Source organism: Lutjanus erythropterus, chromosome 1 (assembly GCF_056507025.1).
Source record: "Lutjanus erythropterus isolate fLutEry1 chromosome 1, fLutEry1.hap2, whole genome shotgun sequence".
Taxonomy (NCBI): domain Eukaryota; kingdom Metazoa; phylum Chordata; class Actinopteri; order Lutjaniformes; family Lutjanidae; genus Lutjanus; species Lutjanus erythropterus.
In genome coordinates, this window is record NC_139317.1 from 46,622,643 (window position 1) to 46,640,296 (window position 17,654).

The following is a 17,654-nucleotide window of genomic DNA, read 5'->3' on the forward strand; positions in this document are numbered from 1 at the left end:
AATAGTGGGATACAGGAAACAACCAAAAACAGTAACAACAGAACACCTTAAAAAGGGAAGATTCAGCACTTTTCATGTGGATGTCTAGTCAGTGCTGATGGCAAGTATAGTCAGTTGATGCAATAAATTCTTCAGTGCTGCTTTATTGACCAATGCTGCAAAATCAGCTGATCTTCCAGCATGCAGTGCTGCCACTGCATGCTGGAAGAACTACAGGCTATTTCAGCTTAGACTTCTAGTCACCTGGGCTAGATGTTTTGGCCAACAAAGCATATAAAGTAGAGCTGCCCTGAGTAGTTGACCAATAGTCATCAGTTCAAGCCATTATTTAATCATTTAAATATACATTTTTGGGGCATAAATCAAGCTCGCTGTACTGCCAGCAAATGCAATAATGATTCTGAATGTGTGAGAAGAACCAGCAGGAGACCGAACAGTTTGTTAATTTATTTCAACACAATATAACCATATTGGAAATACAGAAATAAGCAACTTCCAACTTAACAAAAATGAATACTCGCCCACTTATCTACACGATGGATGATATGCATACTTGTTAAGTTACAAACTTGCTCCTCAACCTCTTCACACCTCCTGTCACCACCTGAACCCACTGTGGCTTCACTGTCTCTGAAGTCAGTCTTATCACCTGTCATCAACCTTTATCAGTCTCGGAGGCTGTGTCATAGTCTGACAGGACTTCTAACTGAGCTAACTAGCTAATGGGAGGTAAAACACAGCTAGCAGTAGTGCACAGGCGACTATGAGTTGTGGATAAAACAAGACATTTGAGGACGTCATCTTGGGCTTTGGGAAACACGATTGACATTGTTCACCAATTTCTGACATTTTATAGACCGACTGACTAATTGATTAATCAAGAAAATTATCATCAGATGAACTGACAGTGAAAATAATCATTAGTTGCAGTCCTAGTAAGAATCTGTCTGAGACAAAGCTGACAGAAACTCTCTATCTCTCTATAATGCAGAAAAGAAAACCTGAACACAACATGCCGGTGTTCCACTAATCTATCCTTTTACTGATTGACATCCAGTGTCTTGCAAGTGCCTGAACCAGACATTGATAAAACTTTGGCTGAAGAGTGTAGAGCTGCAACTAATGACTTTTGCAGGATTTTTTTTTTTGATAGTTTAACTTTATATACATAAATTTCAGCCTTTACAACATGAAATTTCTCACTGACAATTGTGCTGATACACTCTTGCTAACTGAGGCTGTTTTCAACTGCAGCTCCCTCATCAGCCCAACCTCTTTATGTGTTTTTGGTCTCCTCTTCATCAATCCTCATTGCTGCTCAAATTCTGAGCGCTCCCTCAAACAGCAGAGGCCTTTAGATCATTTTATTTTTGATGTTTTGTATTAAAATCACTTCTAGCCTGAGCAAAAGAGCACTGAAACTCACCACTTTGTTAGGCACATGTACTGTACAGTATATTATGCTTCAGATAATTTATCTGTCATTCCATTTTTTCAAAGTCATTTACCATTATTACATACTATTACCAGTGCAGAAGTAGAAAAAGCTCCCAATCAAAAGACTGCAGCTAAAGATCACTAAGTGCTTTTAAAAGTACTTTATGCCATTAAAGCATCGTCATGGTTCTGTCAGACTGAACCCATCAAAATCTAGAAAGATGATTTGCTCATGTGTTTAATAAAGGTCAAATACTTGATCACTCATTCAGGTCAGTGAAGGAATGTCTAGAACAGGATCACCGAAGGCTAAATGTCTGACAGAACTGTGATTCTGTATTCACAGACGAGGCTTTTTTAAAGGAAAACTATGGCAGCTATAGATGCAGAACAAATTGTGACAGAAGTCAGCAAGAATATCAATGAGACAAACAGAACATCCCATCAAACAAGGATCTGCTGCAGTGCTGACAGAGGAATGCAAAGTATTTCCACACACTTGGTGCCACTGTCAAAAACTATCCTGCTTCAAGTTAGGGCTTTATTCATGCCCTCAGCTGAAACTTAAAGACTAAGGTGTTGAAACAAGTTAGTTCTCCTCTGATGAGTCCAGATTTCTGTGAACAGAACACTCACTGCTAATGATGAGATCAAAAATGTTCCAGACCAACTATAATCCAGTTTTATATGGATGTTATTGGCACAAGCAAGCTAAATATTTTCCCTTTAAACCCTGTGTTCCTGCACTCAGTTTAGTTCAGTTCATTCCCTACAAACAATGGGCCTCATGCAAGAACCACTCATACAATCACATTTGTTCTTAAAGCGATACTTCACCCAAAAATGAGAATTCACTCAATATCTCCTCACCCCTGTGCTGATGTGAAGATGGATGAAGATCTCCAGTTCACAAAACACTCCTGGAGTTTCAGTGGAAAACAGCGTTGCAGACAAATCCAGTACAATTAATGTGAATGGTGACCAGTTTTAAAATGTAAAAAAAACCAAAAAAACACAAAATGTCTCCATATTGCTCATGTGGTGTAATCTAAGTGTCCGTTAGCTGCAACATTAAAATTTGACCCAAAAAGACGCCATTTACACCATGTTTTAGCCTAAATGTCAACTGTAGTCTCGCAAACCTGAAGCGGGTACACAGGCTCTCGCCCAAGCAACGTAACATGAGATATATGAGATCTCACGATACCTTCACATCTGTGTTTACATGATACCTGGAAGAGACTCAAACAACAGAGAGAGATCTGATCAGAAATAGTGACTTGTTACGTGCACAGTTGACTTCGCAAACTTTCAATAAAGAAGAAAATGTCAGAGGACTTCGGCGCTTGAGTGAGAGCCTGTGTACCCGCATGAGGATCAGGTGTGAGAGGCTACAGTTAGGATAGAAACATGGTGTAAATTGCATCTTTTTGGGTCAAATTTTAATGTTGTGGCTTACGGACACTTGGATTACACCATTTCGTGTTTTTTTGTTTTTACGTTTTAAAACTGGTCACCATTCGCTTCACTTGTACTGGATTTGGCTGCAACGCTGTTTTCCACTGAAGCTCCAGGAGTGTTTTGTGAACTGGAGATCTTCATCCATCCTCACATCAGCACAGGGGTGAGGAGATACTGAGTGAAATTTCATTTTTGGGTGAACTATCGCTCTAAGTGGAATGACCAATATTCTCGTATTTTTGAATTTTCTTTCAGATACAAACACAATTTAAGAAGTCCAGACCAGTCATAGAGTCATGTGCAGTCAGTCTGCTGGTATCCAAACAAGTTTTTCACTAATGAATATATTTCATTAGTCTAAAGACATTTTGAGTTTGAAAAATAAATGACACTTCATAATCATGTTGACATATCCTGTCTGACTACATTTCAAATCTTAATATAATTGTAAATTTACATACAAAGCCTCTCATCATTCATTCAATGATTGATTATTATCTGCTGTCAGGTGTATTGGCTGAATATCTGCACATGCAGGTTTATGAAGTCTCTGTCCAGGGGAACATCCTCACTTATTGTATCTTCGATCTCCATGATGAAAACTTCCCCTGACCACCTCCTCCTGATGCAGTCATCACTTGCTTCTTCATCACTTGTTTCTTTTCTTTATCAGGTCTTTTAATTCCACTGCTGATCACTGAAACCAGGATGTCAAACTCCAAAGTCATAAAGTTCTTTTTACTCTTTGATGCCATTTCCATGAATGAACACTTCCTAACATATGGAGCAGGAAGCGTAGCCTTATTTGGTGTTACTGGGTCATTAGTAATGCAGATTTACAAGTCTCATGCATATGCGCTCACATACGGACAGGTGAAAAAAATGTTCTTGTATGAGGCCAGATATGTCCAATTCAAAAGTCCACTAGATGATGACCACAAAACCAAATCAATCAATAATCAAATCAGAAAATTCAGCCTCTATGATCCCAGTCTAACCTTCAGAAGAGATTAGTTGCAACAGTTACTGTGGTGCTCAGATTGGTGTTAGCTCTACCAAGGCTCACAGCTCCTGGAAGAAACCAAATTGATCAAAAAAGAAAACTTATCAACATATGAATCTACAGACGAAACCTTCAGGGATGAAAAACCCCAACATAAACTTAACAATGTGACTGGATGCTCAAAGGTACGTCTCACCAGTGAGAGCTAGCAGATTAAAATGAACATTTTACCTTACAACAGACAGCAAACTTGAACACCAACATACTGCTGAAGTTTTCAACTGGCAAGTTGAAATTCTGACTTTAAACAACTTTCAACTTTCAGTTCAAACTGAATGCACCATAATTCATGAGAACTGCAGGGAGATGAGACAGAGGAGAAGAGTGAATATTGATGCAGATCTATCTGTCCTTTTCTCTCTGTAACACAAACTCCAGTCTGCAGTGCAGTTCATACACTTTAATGCTACATGATCAACCAAAGTTTTTATATCACCTCAACATTTCTGTCCTGTTCACATGCTCCCTCTCACACTTCTGTTTTACTCAGCTGATGATGTCAGCATTGTTATCTCTCAGGACTGAACGTTCATTGATTGCAAACTGAACCGTTCAGTTCACCGTTGACCAAAAATATGAGCACGCTCATGACATCCTCTCCTCCACTGACCAACCATCACTGGCAGCTCTGGACTACAATAATATATTCTGGCATTCAGGAATACAAGGGTGATCACTAAAATAGATTGGAAATAATATATCAAACAGTGTGTGCAGTCTGTGTAGTAGTCTCCAGATTTTGTTTTACATTCAAAAGCCTGCCGACTCAGTCGCAGTCTTCTGTAGAGCCTTCCAGGTGATCCAGACAGATTCCATGATACTACAGGCTTGTCTTGACTGCAGTATTCTTGGTTGCAGAGATTTTCTGATGTGGTTAACACGTCTCAAAACTCTGTCCTGCTGACCTTGTGTGACCACGAGGCTGGCTTTCACCCAAACCAGCTACCACCTTTTTCGTGACCTTTGTCTCACACAACTTTTACTATAGCCAAGACTGTAGTGTCACACCTTAGTAAAAGAGACAAAAGCTGCTTGTAGATATTAACCTGAACACTAATTGCCAAAGAGCTTTTGAAAGCTTTTTGAAAGAACCCAAAATCATGAATTTATTTGTTTTGGGGGTTTAGGAACAATTTATGAACTAAAAATCACAAGGAGCTTATTCCACCTCCTCTGTTAGAGCCAGCTAATGTTTTGTTAAATAGTGAAGAACTGTATCATCAGCATAAATATGAATTCTGTACTTAGTCTGCTGTGTTTGATGGTCAGAGAACAGTGACAATCCAAGCATAATTCCCCGTGAGGTGAGGCTGAACAGGCTACTTTGAATATGAACAGACGGACTCCTTCATTGTAGATTCAGGCCATAGACTGCTCCAGTCAGCAGGGAATCTTTATTTTACAGGTGACACCTGCTGTTATGAATGCATAATACTGAATAATACATTCATTAAATACAAAACCATCACAGTTACTCAAAATTTGAACAATGAACATTTCTAGCTTCCTGACTTTTACTTTGTAGTGAAGGAGTAATTGGCAATGAAACTCTTGTTCTCAGGTTCCCTCCAACAATCCTCATATAATACGCACAAAGAAAATCACACAAAATAAGAAGAATCAAAGTCAAAGACGTGCATCATTTCCTTCTTTATAAACTATATCCTACTGATGTTTCTACAGCAACATTTTGATTTAATCCTTACTTTTATAGCCATCATCAATGTGCTTCTTTCCATCACTGTCAATGAGATTATTTAATCATTGAGGACAGTGTACCACAAAGATCTATTTTAGGGCAATTGTTTTGGGGTTTTTTTCTGTTTTATTAATGATCGTCCACAAATCTGTTGAATTATTTTGTTCACTTGTATGCAGATGACACTGTTATATACACATATACTGTATAAATCTTATATAATATCCAAAAATGTGATCTTATGTTTAGTGAGTTGGTGAATAAAATCAGCATCAACAAAACCATGCCAATAAAACCCAGGCTGCAAAAACCCAAAGTTTTCATTTGAACAAGCTAGTTCATGTCTAACATCAGTTTCAAGTATTTCATTTGATGGAAACAGTCACTTTTCTTTTCATGACGAAGCAAACTGATAATGTCTGGATTTTATACACACACTCAACACACACATGCAGATCAGCTTGATAATGCTCACCTTCAGTGTGAATGTAGATCCAGGCAGACAGTACTTGTCTGGTGCTGTTGATGAGGGTCTGGCATCGGTACCTGCCTGAGAACTTCCCCTGGAGAGTGTTGACCTCAAGGACGCGGCCTCCAACCAGCATCCTGTACTGCAGACCCTGACCAAGACCAGGACCCTGGGCCTGGGCTGGACCTGAAACCTCCTTCAGGGTCTGGTTGTTGTAGTCCCAGCGGACAGGAAGTTTGTGGTCAGGAACTACTGGACAACCTGTTGAGAGACACAAGCAGACTGAATGCAAATATATGTCATTTTAATGGACTGCTGAGAATGCTTCATACATACTCCACTGATTTTACATGTCCAAGTCTCTGGAAAGAGCTGTGCAAAATCTAATAAACTGCCTCAAGTGATGTCACTTGAGTCTGCATCGGTTGGTGGTGAAGATATTTGAAAATAAAAATGATAAAAATAATTGCTGCATATGAATACTTGTGTGGTTACCTATACGTAGATTGTCTCCAGGTTTGATAAAGACACTTGTTCCGCGGCGTGATGCCATGAGGACCCTTCTCCGGTTCAGCTCTTGTGAGACCTGAGCAACCCTGCTTCCTCCAGCAGGGTATGGACCTGTACACACACACACACACACACACACACACACACACACACACACACACACACACACACACACACACACACACACACACAAAATGCTATTTCAGATGAAGACCACCAACTATTTTCATTATCTGGGCATGTGTGTTAACAGTTGTGATATATGATGACTAGTTATGGACAATCAGTACGTGAACTCACTGTAGACGTGCAGGACAGTAGAGGCAGTGGATTTTCCTATGCTGTTAGAGGCGGTGCAGGAGTAGATGCCTTGGTTGTGCAGAGAAACATTTCGGAGCCACAGTGAGCCAGACGGTAAAGAAACAGCACCAGCATCTAACGGTCCGTTCTTCCTGTGCCACGTAACTGTGGGCTGAGGAACACCTGATACACAGACAACACAGAGAGACCAGTAAGAAGTCTGGGTAACACTTTAGATTACAGGCCACACCTTACACACTTTATTACAGTGTAATTATTCACACTGTTAGACATGCTACGCTTGCTGTTTCCATGGTGTTATAGATGAAGTTATTGAAGTCAGGTCCGTGTATCATCTGTTTACGGTGTGGGTTTCTGACTTCTGCTGCTGCTGTACTCTGTGCATGCACTGAATGTGACCACTGCAGAACAAAATAAGTGGAATTCTATAAGCAATTTGAATGATTTTTGCAGATATCTAGGCTTTATCACAGATATTAACCTCTACTATCCTACCACCAGAGTTGACAGAAAACCTGTAGCCTGCATGATAATCATAAAGGCACAATTAGACCAGAAATATCCCGAGGTATAGGCTATAGAAGGCAAAGCATTGCAACGATAAAGAGATAGCCTGAGAAAAGTTACACATCATCCAGTATCACATTTTTAAGAGGGAGGAGATATTTTACTCATGAACAAGACCCCAAGATACTTGATCTCCTTCGCTTGCTGGAAGGCAAAGCTCTCAATTTACCAGTGGATCTACTTTCCGACCCTCACCTATGGTCATGAGCTTTAGGTAGTGACCAAACTAATGAGATCACAGATACAAGTGGAAGAAATGAGCTTCCTTCATGGAGCGGCTGGGCTAAGCCTTAGAGATAGGGCAAGGAGCTCAGACATCTGGAGGGAGCCTGGAGTGGAGACACTCCTCCCACTCATTGAAATGAGCCAGTTCAGGCATCTGCCTCTTGGATGATGATGTTTTCCGGAGTGGAAGTAAATGAACGGATTTTTTCACTTGTCAAAAAAAAAAAAATGGCGTTTTTGTGGTGACTGGGCATCACAAACAGAACTGATTCATCAGAAGTTGATAGGTGTGTCTTGGAAAGACATCCAGGGTTGGTCACTATCTTACCAAGTCACGCAGTAATTATCTTGCATCTATTAAATTACTAATTAAGCTGTTTTGATGATCATGGCCACAAGATGCTGAGCATGTCAAATCAATCACCTTTACTGTCTACACATTGTAGGTTTATGCAGGAAACCTTGCAGACTGTAAGAACACTATTTATATTCATGTCACTCCATCGCTCATAACAGGCTACAGTCCACTGACTGATGAACCTGGATATTAACAGAACCTTTAAACATTTTTTCTTCAAATTCATTGAAATTTTCAATTTCAAAAATGCTCCACAAACTTTTTCTCTGAGTCTGTGCACTCCTGCAAAGTCAGTGCAGGCTGCAGGTCAGACTGCACAAACACACAGTGAAGAATAAAAATAACAAAATAACAGAAAAACAGAACAGATATGGACCAGACTTCAGTAAAAACAAGCTTGTCTAAGCTCTGTTCCGCACTAGTTAGTGTCCTCTAGAAACAGTCAGTTTTTGTATATGAGGTGTGTTTCTGTATTTGGTTGTGTTGTGTGTATTTGCAGCATGTCATATTGATGAAGATGTTTTCTTAATTTACTCGTGTTTTGTCTATTTACATGTGTTTTCTTAAGTTGAAGTGCATTTGCCCTTGTTGACCACTGTAATATAAAGGGCTGGATTACAATAATAAAGTAAGTTGCGTTCACGCTGCAGCTGAGAATATCTTCTAAATCTCTTTCCTAAGACGGAAAACAGAAGGCAGACAACGGGACTGCATGGTAAATGTTCACAGGGAAAAATAAATGATTGTTGTGAGGAAGGTATGTAGCAGAAAGGCAGAGAAATAGCCTGCTTTAAATAAACCTCTGTTCAACAAAGCCAACATAAGAACAAACAGCTGTCTGTAAATGTCAGTAGAAGGACAATACCTGAAGCTGATATTGATCAGTGAGATAATCTGAGCAGTGGAAGAAAACTGGACTGGCTGGACTACATACAACTAGATTCACAAGTCTGCAGCCAGTTCCTGAACAACTACGACTCGTACAATATGAAAATATGAAATTATACAAGAATAACTAAAGTCTGCAATACTTTATTGAAGTAAATCTTATGGTAACCCCTTCCCCCATGTGTGTAATGTATTATAATGGATTATAGACATATTTATAATGGGTTATACTGTTCTTCTAGCAATGTATAGTTATAGGCACTCATAAATATTTGTAATGTTTTATGACAATAATCAAACACATTATGATGCCCATGTCTATAACACATCATAATGCATTAAAACATATACTGTGTTCTATCACTGTATAAGTACAAATAAATATTCATAATACTTTATAACAATAATCATAACACTCATAAGGTCATATACCATAACAGTTCAGAACTGCTGGCTGTGATATTTCTTCAGTTTACTTAAAGCACCCAATGACCTCTTAGAGTAACTTAGACTTGCACTGTAATGCATTATAACACTTATCATAATGCATGATAGAATGTTTACGAGGCGTTACAACTACAAGAATCATAATACTGTCTGATCCTTGCAAACAGATTGTCAGTGAGTAACAAAAATTTTTAAAGCTACAAAAAGGAGGTTTTTTTTAAGGTTATGAAACAGTCTCAGTTTATTACTGATGCCTCATTATGACCGACATAAGCAAACAAGAGAGAGAGAGAGAAGATTAAGGTTATTTCTATACATTTGTTCTTAATGTCTAACACCAGGTCAGATTCTCCTTGAAGTCAAATGTAACGTTTTCTCAGACAAAGTTAGAGTGAGAAGTATGTTAGGCAATTGAAAGGAAGCAGGAGATTCTTATTTATATAATTTTATTTTTGACATTATATTTTGCAGTTATTAGGCCGTTTGACAGCAACGTAAAGCAGTGAAAATATTATGAATACAGTGCACACTTTGACCAATATTAATTTCTTTAGGTGGACCTTTTTTTAAGTGTCTAAATTCCCTTTTGTTGCTGGCCCTGTCTATGGCAGTTAATTATTTAGCTACCATGGTGAAAAAACTCAATTTTGCGGCTTTTTGGTTTTTAAGTGTTTTTGTAATTACTAAAGTCTGTATAAAATAAGACAAAGCACAGGATCTGGATGAAGTAGAGAGATGATTACTGCCCAAAACATCTTGCGATCATCCAGCCTAACCAGCCGGACCACAGTCCACTGCAAGCAGGAAAAGAGAACCAGGATAAAAACTGAGCTAAGACTCAGGTTACCCTAACAATGGAAAATCAGAGACTGTGGCACTCACACTTTTACAGAGATAATTTGCACCTTGCATAATAGCTTCCTGGCTTATGTCAGCATGTGTAAATGGATGAAAGTGAGGCACATTGTAAAGTGCTCTGGACAGGAGTGTTTCACATATGCAGTCCATTACCATCCATAAAGTGAGAGAATATGCTTCTTTTAATTTGGGTGAACTGGACGTTTAAAGGAAACATTATTTATAGCACTGATGTATTGTGACCTACCAGTGACGGGGCAGTCCAGAGTGAGGTTGGCGCCCGGGCGAACACTGACTCGTCCCCCAACCGTGGCCCTGAGGCTGTGGCCCAACACCATCCCATGGTCTGAAATATTCCTCCATGACACTGAGATGGCTGGTGGCTCTGCAGTTTCACACACAGTGACGGGATCAGTCAGTGCAGTAATGTCAGTGAAATCTGAATTGAATGACGGTGAAGAATGTGAATATTTCTTCTGTAACAGTAAACATTACATTTTAATTACGGATGATGTCCATAATAATGACTCCTGAGACAAATGAGACTAGTGTATTTCAAACATAGGACACACCTGCCACCATCAGCTGAGATGTCTCTGAGTCTGAGCCGTGTGTGTTGGCAGCTGTGCACTTGTACTGGCCTCTGTCAGACGCTCTGGGCTGAAGGATGTGGAGTCCTCCGGACTTATCCCAGGACACCCTGCACACACACAGACACACAGTTTGGTCAGTTTTTGCTGACCAAACGAGGGAAAGCTCTCAAGAACCATGATGCACCAGGAAGCCTGGAAGTGAGATTCTTAGGTGGCCTTCTCACAGCACTCATGTAACGAATTTTAAGTCACTAAAATTCAAAAGAAATCATTAATTAATCATTAATCAATGGTTCCCAAACTTTTTCTGGCATGCCCCTCTCTCAAAAGCTGACAAAAGTTCATGCCCCACTCACCACACAATTTTTATCAATCATAAACAATAATTGGTCATTTATTTTTATTTATTTATTTATTTTTGTTTATAATTCAGTTTAGTTTCAGTTAGTTTCCAGAGTGGGTTGCTACAATCATGTTATCAACTTCTATTTTATTTTAGTTTATTTTAGTTTAGTTATACTCTTATTTCTTTTACCTCATCTGCTTTTATATTCTTATTAGCCAACGGTTGTTTTTGATTATTTTATTTTATATTATTATATCTTTCTCCTTTTAAATGGTTTTAATTTTCATGTTTTACTATTTTACTGGTCGATTGCTGGTCTTGAATTATTTTATTTTGTACAGTATGTTTTATACATCTGTTCTTGTGGCTGCAGCTTTCACAGCTCTCTCTCTGTGCAGCACATTGTGCGTCCATCTGGAATGAAATTTGCTGTACAAATAAAGTTTTGCTTGATTACTTGCTTGTTTCAAGTTTTGCTTTTAGTGTTAATATATTTTTTTAGATTATAATATTGGGCTTATTTATGAGGGGCAAGATTTAATAAGCTCGTAAAAAGGGAGGAAGGACCAATAAAGTAAAACTGGTCCTCGTTGGGAACATATTAACTATTAGAGTATAAAAAATGTGCCGTTACCATAATTCAACAGCAGCAGTTTGGGTTTGTAGAGGTTTGAGGTGAGTAGAAATGATAATACTGTACCTTTAACATAATACCAGGATAGAATACACCAGTTAAAAAAGGCTTACAGTTGAGTTTGCAGTGCTGAAAATATACATGACAGCAGAGTGACTCACATGTAAAGCAGGTAGTCAGTAAATGTAATCCATCAGTAACCCAACTGTAAGTAATGATAATAATAATGATGATGATGATAATAATACCCAGGAGGCAAAATAACAACAGAAGGCCAACAAAATAAGGCCAAACAGAAGCAAGAAAGAATAAGCTAAAATTGAAGTAAAACAAGGAAAGCAAGCAAAAAACACTACCAAACATAGTAACATAGTAAAAATAAGACAACAGTAAAGAAATAAGAACAGGAAAACAAGACAAAACATGACAATAAGAATAAATGAAAATAGAGGGAATACAGAGACGACATTACATGATGTTGTCAAGTCAGTATAAATAAAAAAAAGGAAAGAAATAAGATGGCATCACATACTGTCAATATAAATAAGTACAAATAAAAAGAATAAAGATTAAAATATATTAATCAGACAACATCACATAAAAGCAAGTCTTAAAAATGGGTTTTAAGAAATAATTTAAAAGATGTTACTGATTGCATTCATAGCAAAATGACTTTTTAGTAACTCAGTATAAAAAAAAAGATCTTTGCTTTGCTTTCCCTCTATAATATCCTTGACATGAACTTTTTGCCCTTGAATGAGAAGAACAAACTGCAGTAAATCTGTTAGAAGTTCTTTTAAAAGGTCAACCTGAGCACAGCATGTAGCAGAGAGCCAACTTCATGCTCACTTCACTCTGCAGCTACACGGCTTTGATCAAATGGAGTCAAGGGCAAAAGTGGAACATTGTGTTTTACTCCACAGCCCACAGGTCCTGTACATGTCAATCAAGTGTCCGTCTCACTTTGGCTCTGAATCTGTGCTCGTCTTCCCTTCTCTTGTGGTCAGATTAAAAGGGCAGTCTGACATTTTGGGAAATGTGTTTGTGTGCCGTCTTACCCAGCATCAAATTAGAAGATCGATATCAATTTCATCTCAGTGCATCGACTACAGACAGGTCCAAGACGTGATCAGACCAGCTGAGGACTAAAGCAGGGAAACTGAGGCTAACTGCATCAATAGTGAAAAAAACACATTTAACAAGTCAAAAGATGTCTTTCTTACATGTTATATTGTGCACATTTAACCCATGAAAAAACAGAGAATGAGACATTGTAGTCAAGTCAGCACTGAGGTTGCTAAGACTGCAGTTTTCCCGTTTCCAGTCTTTGTGCTAAGCTAGGCTAAACACGTCATGCAAATATCTCTGCACCGAGCACACAGATGAAACTGATATTAGTGTTTTTACCTGACTCTGGTTGATATGGCAACACAGACCTTTTGTCCAAATGCCAGAGTGTCTCATAGGAAAAGACAAACAAACAACAGAAAATGGAAATTAAAAAACAGACTCTCACCTCGTCCATGAATTTGGCGAGACAGAGGAGGTATAAACACTTTTGTTATTCAAAGAGTTCTGTTGTACAAAGTAGTTCATCCAAAGCATACACAATGTTTTTTTTTTATCCTTTTTTTACTTTTTTGCTGCTTTAAGCATCACAGGACTAGTGCCATTTAGTTGCATTATATTGAAGAGAAGACAGACATCTCTAAAACTCTGCAACTCACACCAAAACAGTCTAGATGGATTAATAACACTACATGCCAGAGGAAAATGTTTTTTTTTTAATTTTGGGGTGGTAACTGTCCCTTTTAATAATGAGCTACATATTTAATTGTGTTGTTAATTTACAGATTATGGGCCCTATCTTATGCAGATCTACAGCGTAAGTGGAAAATGTGAGGCGCAATGTATTTAATTTATTCAAGGTGTGTCCAAATCCACCCTTGCTGTCTTGCACCAAGGGCGCTTGTGGTATTTTGCTCTGCCCCACCCCTTGCACTACCAGTGCAAAGCAGGATACACCTATCAGGTGTGCCCAAGTGCCCTCATTAATTCAGAGGTGAGTTTAGGCTGAACATGCAATAAACCAATCAGAAAGTCAGCTCTCATCACCTTTAAGAGGCAGGTGCGCCAGCAGCGCAAATGAAGGCAGCATGACAGCAGATTTACCAGGAGGAAACAAAGAGAAAAGATTTTCAAAGTGAGAAGGCACATCTCCTGGTTCCATCCATCCATTTTCTGTAACCGCTTATTCCATAAGGGTCGCGGGCTGCTGGAGTCCATCCCAGCTGACATTGGGTGAGAGGCGGGGTTCACCCTGGACAAGTCACCAGGTCATCACAGAGCTGACACATAGAGACAGACAACCACTCACACTCACATTCACACCTACGGGGAATTTAGAGTCACCAGTTAACCTAGCATGCATGTCTTTGGACGTGGGAGGAAGCCGGAGAACCCGGAGAGAACCCACACAGACACGGAGAGAACATGCAAACTCCACACAGAAACGCCCTGACCCAGCCGGGGAGCTGGGGGATCAAACCCAGGACCTTCTTGCTACGAGGCGGCAGTGCTAACCACTGCACCACCGTGCCGCCTCTCCTGGTTCAAGGAGTGAAAAATTCTCTGTTCAAGATCAAATTTCTGGTGTTTTTTGAAGCTTGTACTTGCATCTCACAGTGTCATATATGACATACAGTGAGCAGGTCATTATTGTGAAATAAATCCTGACAGAAATATGCAGTTATTGAATCATCCTGAAGTGGTTTATTTCACAATAATGACCTGCTCACTGCACATTATCCTGCTTGTTATATGGTACTGTACCAAATAATAATAATAATAATAATAATAATGTGACACAAATGATTAATTTTAAAATTATTTTAGTGATTCAACAACAATTTTATTGTTCCTCCAGAGTCTACACCGTTCTGTTATTTCAAAATAACAGACCTTATAATACTGCAATTGACCAATCAGAACTGTGTATTTAACAAGCCGTGCAATAAGATGTTTGTAATTCTGTGTCTGTGCTTGTGATTAGCTGTATATTTTAATTAGTGCAATTGAGATTTGAATTAAATCTTGTGATTGGTACCCTTTAGAGGAGACACTACACTGGTTCAGCCTGCTGGCAGAATTCTGATAATCCATGCTGAGCTCAGCTCAGCAGGTTTGAGCTTGTAACACAGTGACAGCACACAGGTCAGAGTCTGACGGCGCTTGTTAAGAGGGAAGATTGAAGAAATCAAGAACAGAGGCTGTTGTGTGAGGTATCGGAGCAGAGAAGCAGTCAGTCAGGGTGACTGACAGGACCTGGAGCAAAGTGCTGATGGCTTTTACACACAGCTGCCTGCTCCCCCACCTGAGCGAGACTCCATTCAGTTAGAGATGTCAAACCTCCATCTGCATCTCAGACCTAGGAATTTTAACTTTTAATCATTTCTTTTTTCTTCTTTTCAACTTCCCAGAAGTACAAAGTGTGTACTTTGTGTCCTTCTCACATTAAACTCACATTAAATGTTTTTTTTTTCAAATGGTCATCAATATTCATTGGCCCACAGCTACTCAATGAGATAGAAACTCAATAGCACATTCACTTGGATGCCAGTGGAAAGGCCATATACTGCACTGTAGCTGCAGGCAGATCAAAATGTGCATTAGACCTCACAAGTATGGTGCCAGTTCATCAGTGTATCTGAAGAACTGTGGACAGATGAAAGTAAACTGATGACACAGTATAACTGTTCAAATTGGCTGTCTCAACACATAACCCTAACCCCTGCTTTCTAATAGAAACAAGTTGAACTACTACATTAACATAAAACCTGCTGTGTGCACACTTCATGCAGCGAAAATGAATCACAATATTTTCCCATTTTGTCGTATCATCGCTCAACTTGCCTCAAGGAAGAGGAGGCAGTCAGGCTGAAAACATGCTGATCTGTGAAACTGTCTCCTATAGTCACACCAACACACTGATTTCATGATACATGCTGATAACTGATATGTACAATGAGCAGGTCATTATTAAACTCTGAGCGGGTGATGCTGGACTCTGACGCAGAGAATTTATTACATGATTACTAAAAATGTTTTTCTTGATTTAAAAATGATTTTATTGCTCCTCCAGAGTCTGAGATGAGAGCTGTGTCCATGGCAACTGTCTGTTATACAGAGCAACAGTCTGCTCCAAAGAAATAGCAGACTTTACAACGCTGTAAATAACTAATCAGACTCAGGTATTTAACACAGTCTTAATATACAGGGATAATGTACAGCAAGCAGGTCGTTATTGTGAAATAAATCCCAACAGGATGGTGGAGGATGTGGAGGGATGTTCAATCATCAATAATGACCTGCTCACTGTACATTATTGGTTGGTTTCTTACCAATATATGTAGATAGATAGATAGATATATAGATATGTAGATATACAGATATAGATATAGATATATATTTGGTACACATGTGACACATGTTTATGTACGAAAGAAAACCAATACTTTGACACAAAATATTAATTTTAAAATGACTTTAATGATTTAATTTTTTCGATTTTATTGTTCCTCCATAGTCTTTAAATAGTCTTCATGTGAATTAATCAAATGTCTCTGTGACCTCAGGATTAAAAATACAGCTTTTTTGCTTTCACTTACATTAAAGTGCCCTTATTTGAAAACTAATATGTTTTACATGGTGGACCAACGTGGCAATTACACATTTTGGTGTGAGAATGGGCTGCGTCTTAATGAGTACTCAACACTCTCACACAATCTGAACCTGTGCTGCTCTTGAAGTGACAGTGTTGCCTCACAGAAAGAAGCAATATCAATATTTCCTCCATGCAATGATGTGAATTCAACCACTGAGTCTCTTTATATTATACTGTTCTTATTTTTATATTTCCTCAGTTTAAATTGTTCACATGTTTTGTTTCATCTTGCTTATGTTTTTATATTTCATTTTTATATTTTTTATTGATGCTTCTTTATATTTTTGCAATCGACTTGGCTGCTGGAACACTGTAAATTTCCCAGTTGTATGACTAATAAAGGAATATATTATATCTCTTATATCCTCATGTATGTCCCTTCCATAACAGCTTGTCATTTAGTAGAGATCAATACATGTATTATTAATGGTTTGTTACATTATTATCGCATTTAAATCAGATTACTTTATTCAGGGAAATAATTATCTGCCTGTAAATTCAATAGAGTATAACTTTTCCTTAAAAAAAAGAAATTCTTTTTAACACAAAAAGGAAATCTGTGAAATTTTCTTCTTGTTCATTAAAAGCTCATGACATGAGCATCAGTAAATGTTTAGGGTGTTGGGAATTGCATAAAATGTTTTTGCATCGACACTGTGTCTCAGTTTGTGTTGTCAGTGTAATATTTTAAAATAAAAAGTTGAGACTTTTGTAATAATAATAATCATGGACCAATTTTCCCAAAGCTAAACACACAAAGACACATGCAGGTTTTAACAGGGGGATTAGATTAAGTTATTATGTGGTAGACAGGTAAAGATAATTTCCAATAACTGCCTCACATAATTATCCTAAAAAAAAAATCTGAAATCCCATCATGACGCATTTACATGAGCAAAATCACTCAGAAGATTCAGGTTAAGGTCCCATCACAGTGAGAGAGAGTTCATGTTAAACGTATTACTAGGAGTTTTTAACTGGTTATGAAACAGTCTCAGTGTAATACTGATGCTTCTATATCAGTGTTTCCCAAAGTTTCTGGGGACCCACCTTTA

General features: G+C 38.4%; 1 protein-coding gene across 1 annotated transcript in view; it reads right to left on the minus strand.

Moving 5' to 3' along the window:
* adamtsl3 (ADAMTS-like 3) overlaps window positions 1–17,654 on the minus strand; it is a 371,260-nt gene that overhangs the window by 10,670 nt on the left and 342,936 nt on the right. The window contains exons 22-26 of the mRNA XM_084722400.1: window positions 10,876–11,003; window positions 10,551–10,688; window positions 6,940–7,122; window positions 6,625–6,750; window positions 6,136–6,390 (exon numbers count right to left, since the gene is read on the minus strand). Of these exons, the coding sequence (XP_084578526.1) occupies window positions 6,136–6,390; window positions 6,625–6,750; window positions 6,940–7,122; window positions 10,551–10,688; window positions 10,876–11,003 (830 nt within the window). The remainder of the gene's footprint in view (window positions 1–6,135; window positions 6,391–6,624; window positions 6,751–6,939; window positions 7,123–10,550; window positions 10,689–10,875; window positions 11,004–17,654) is intronic.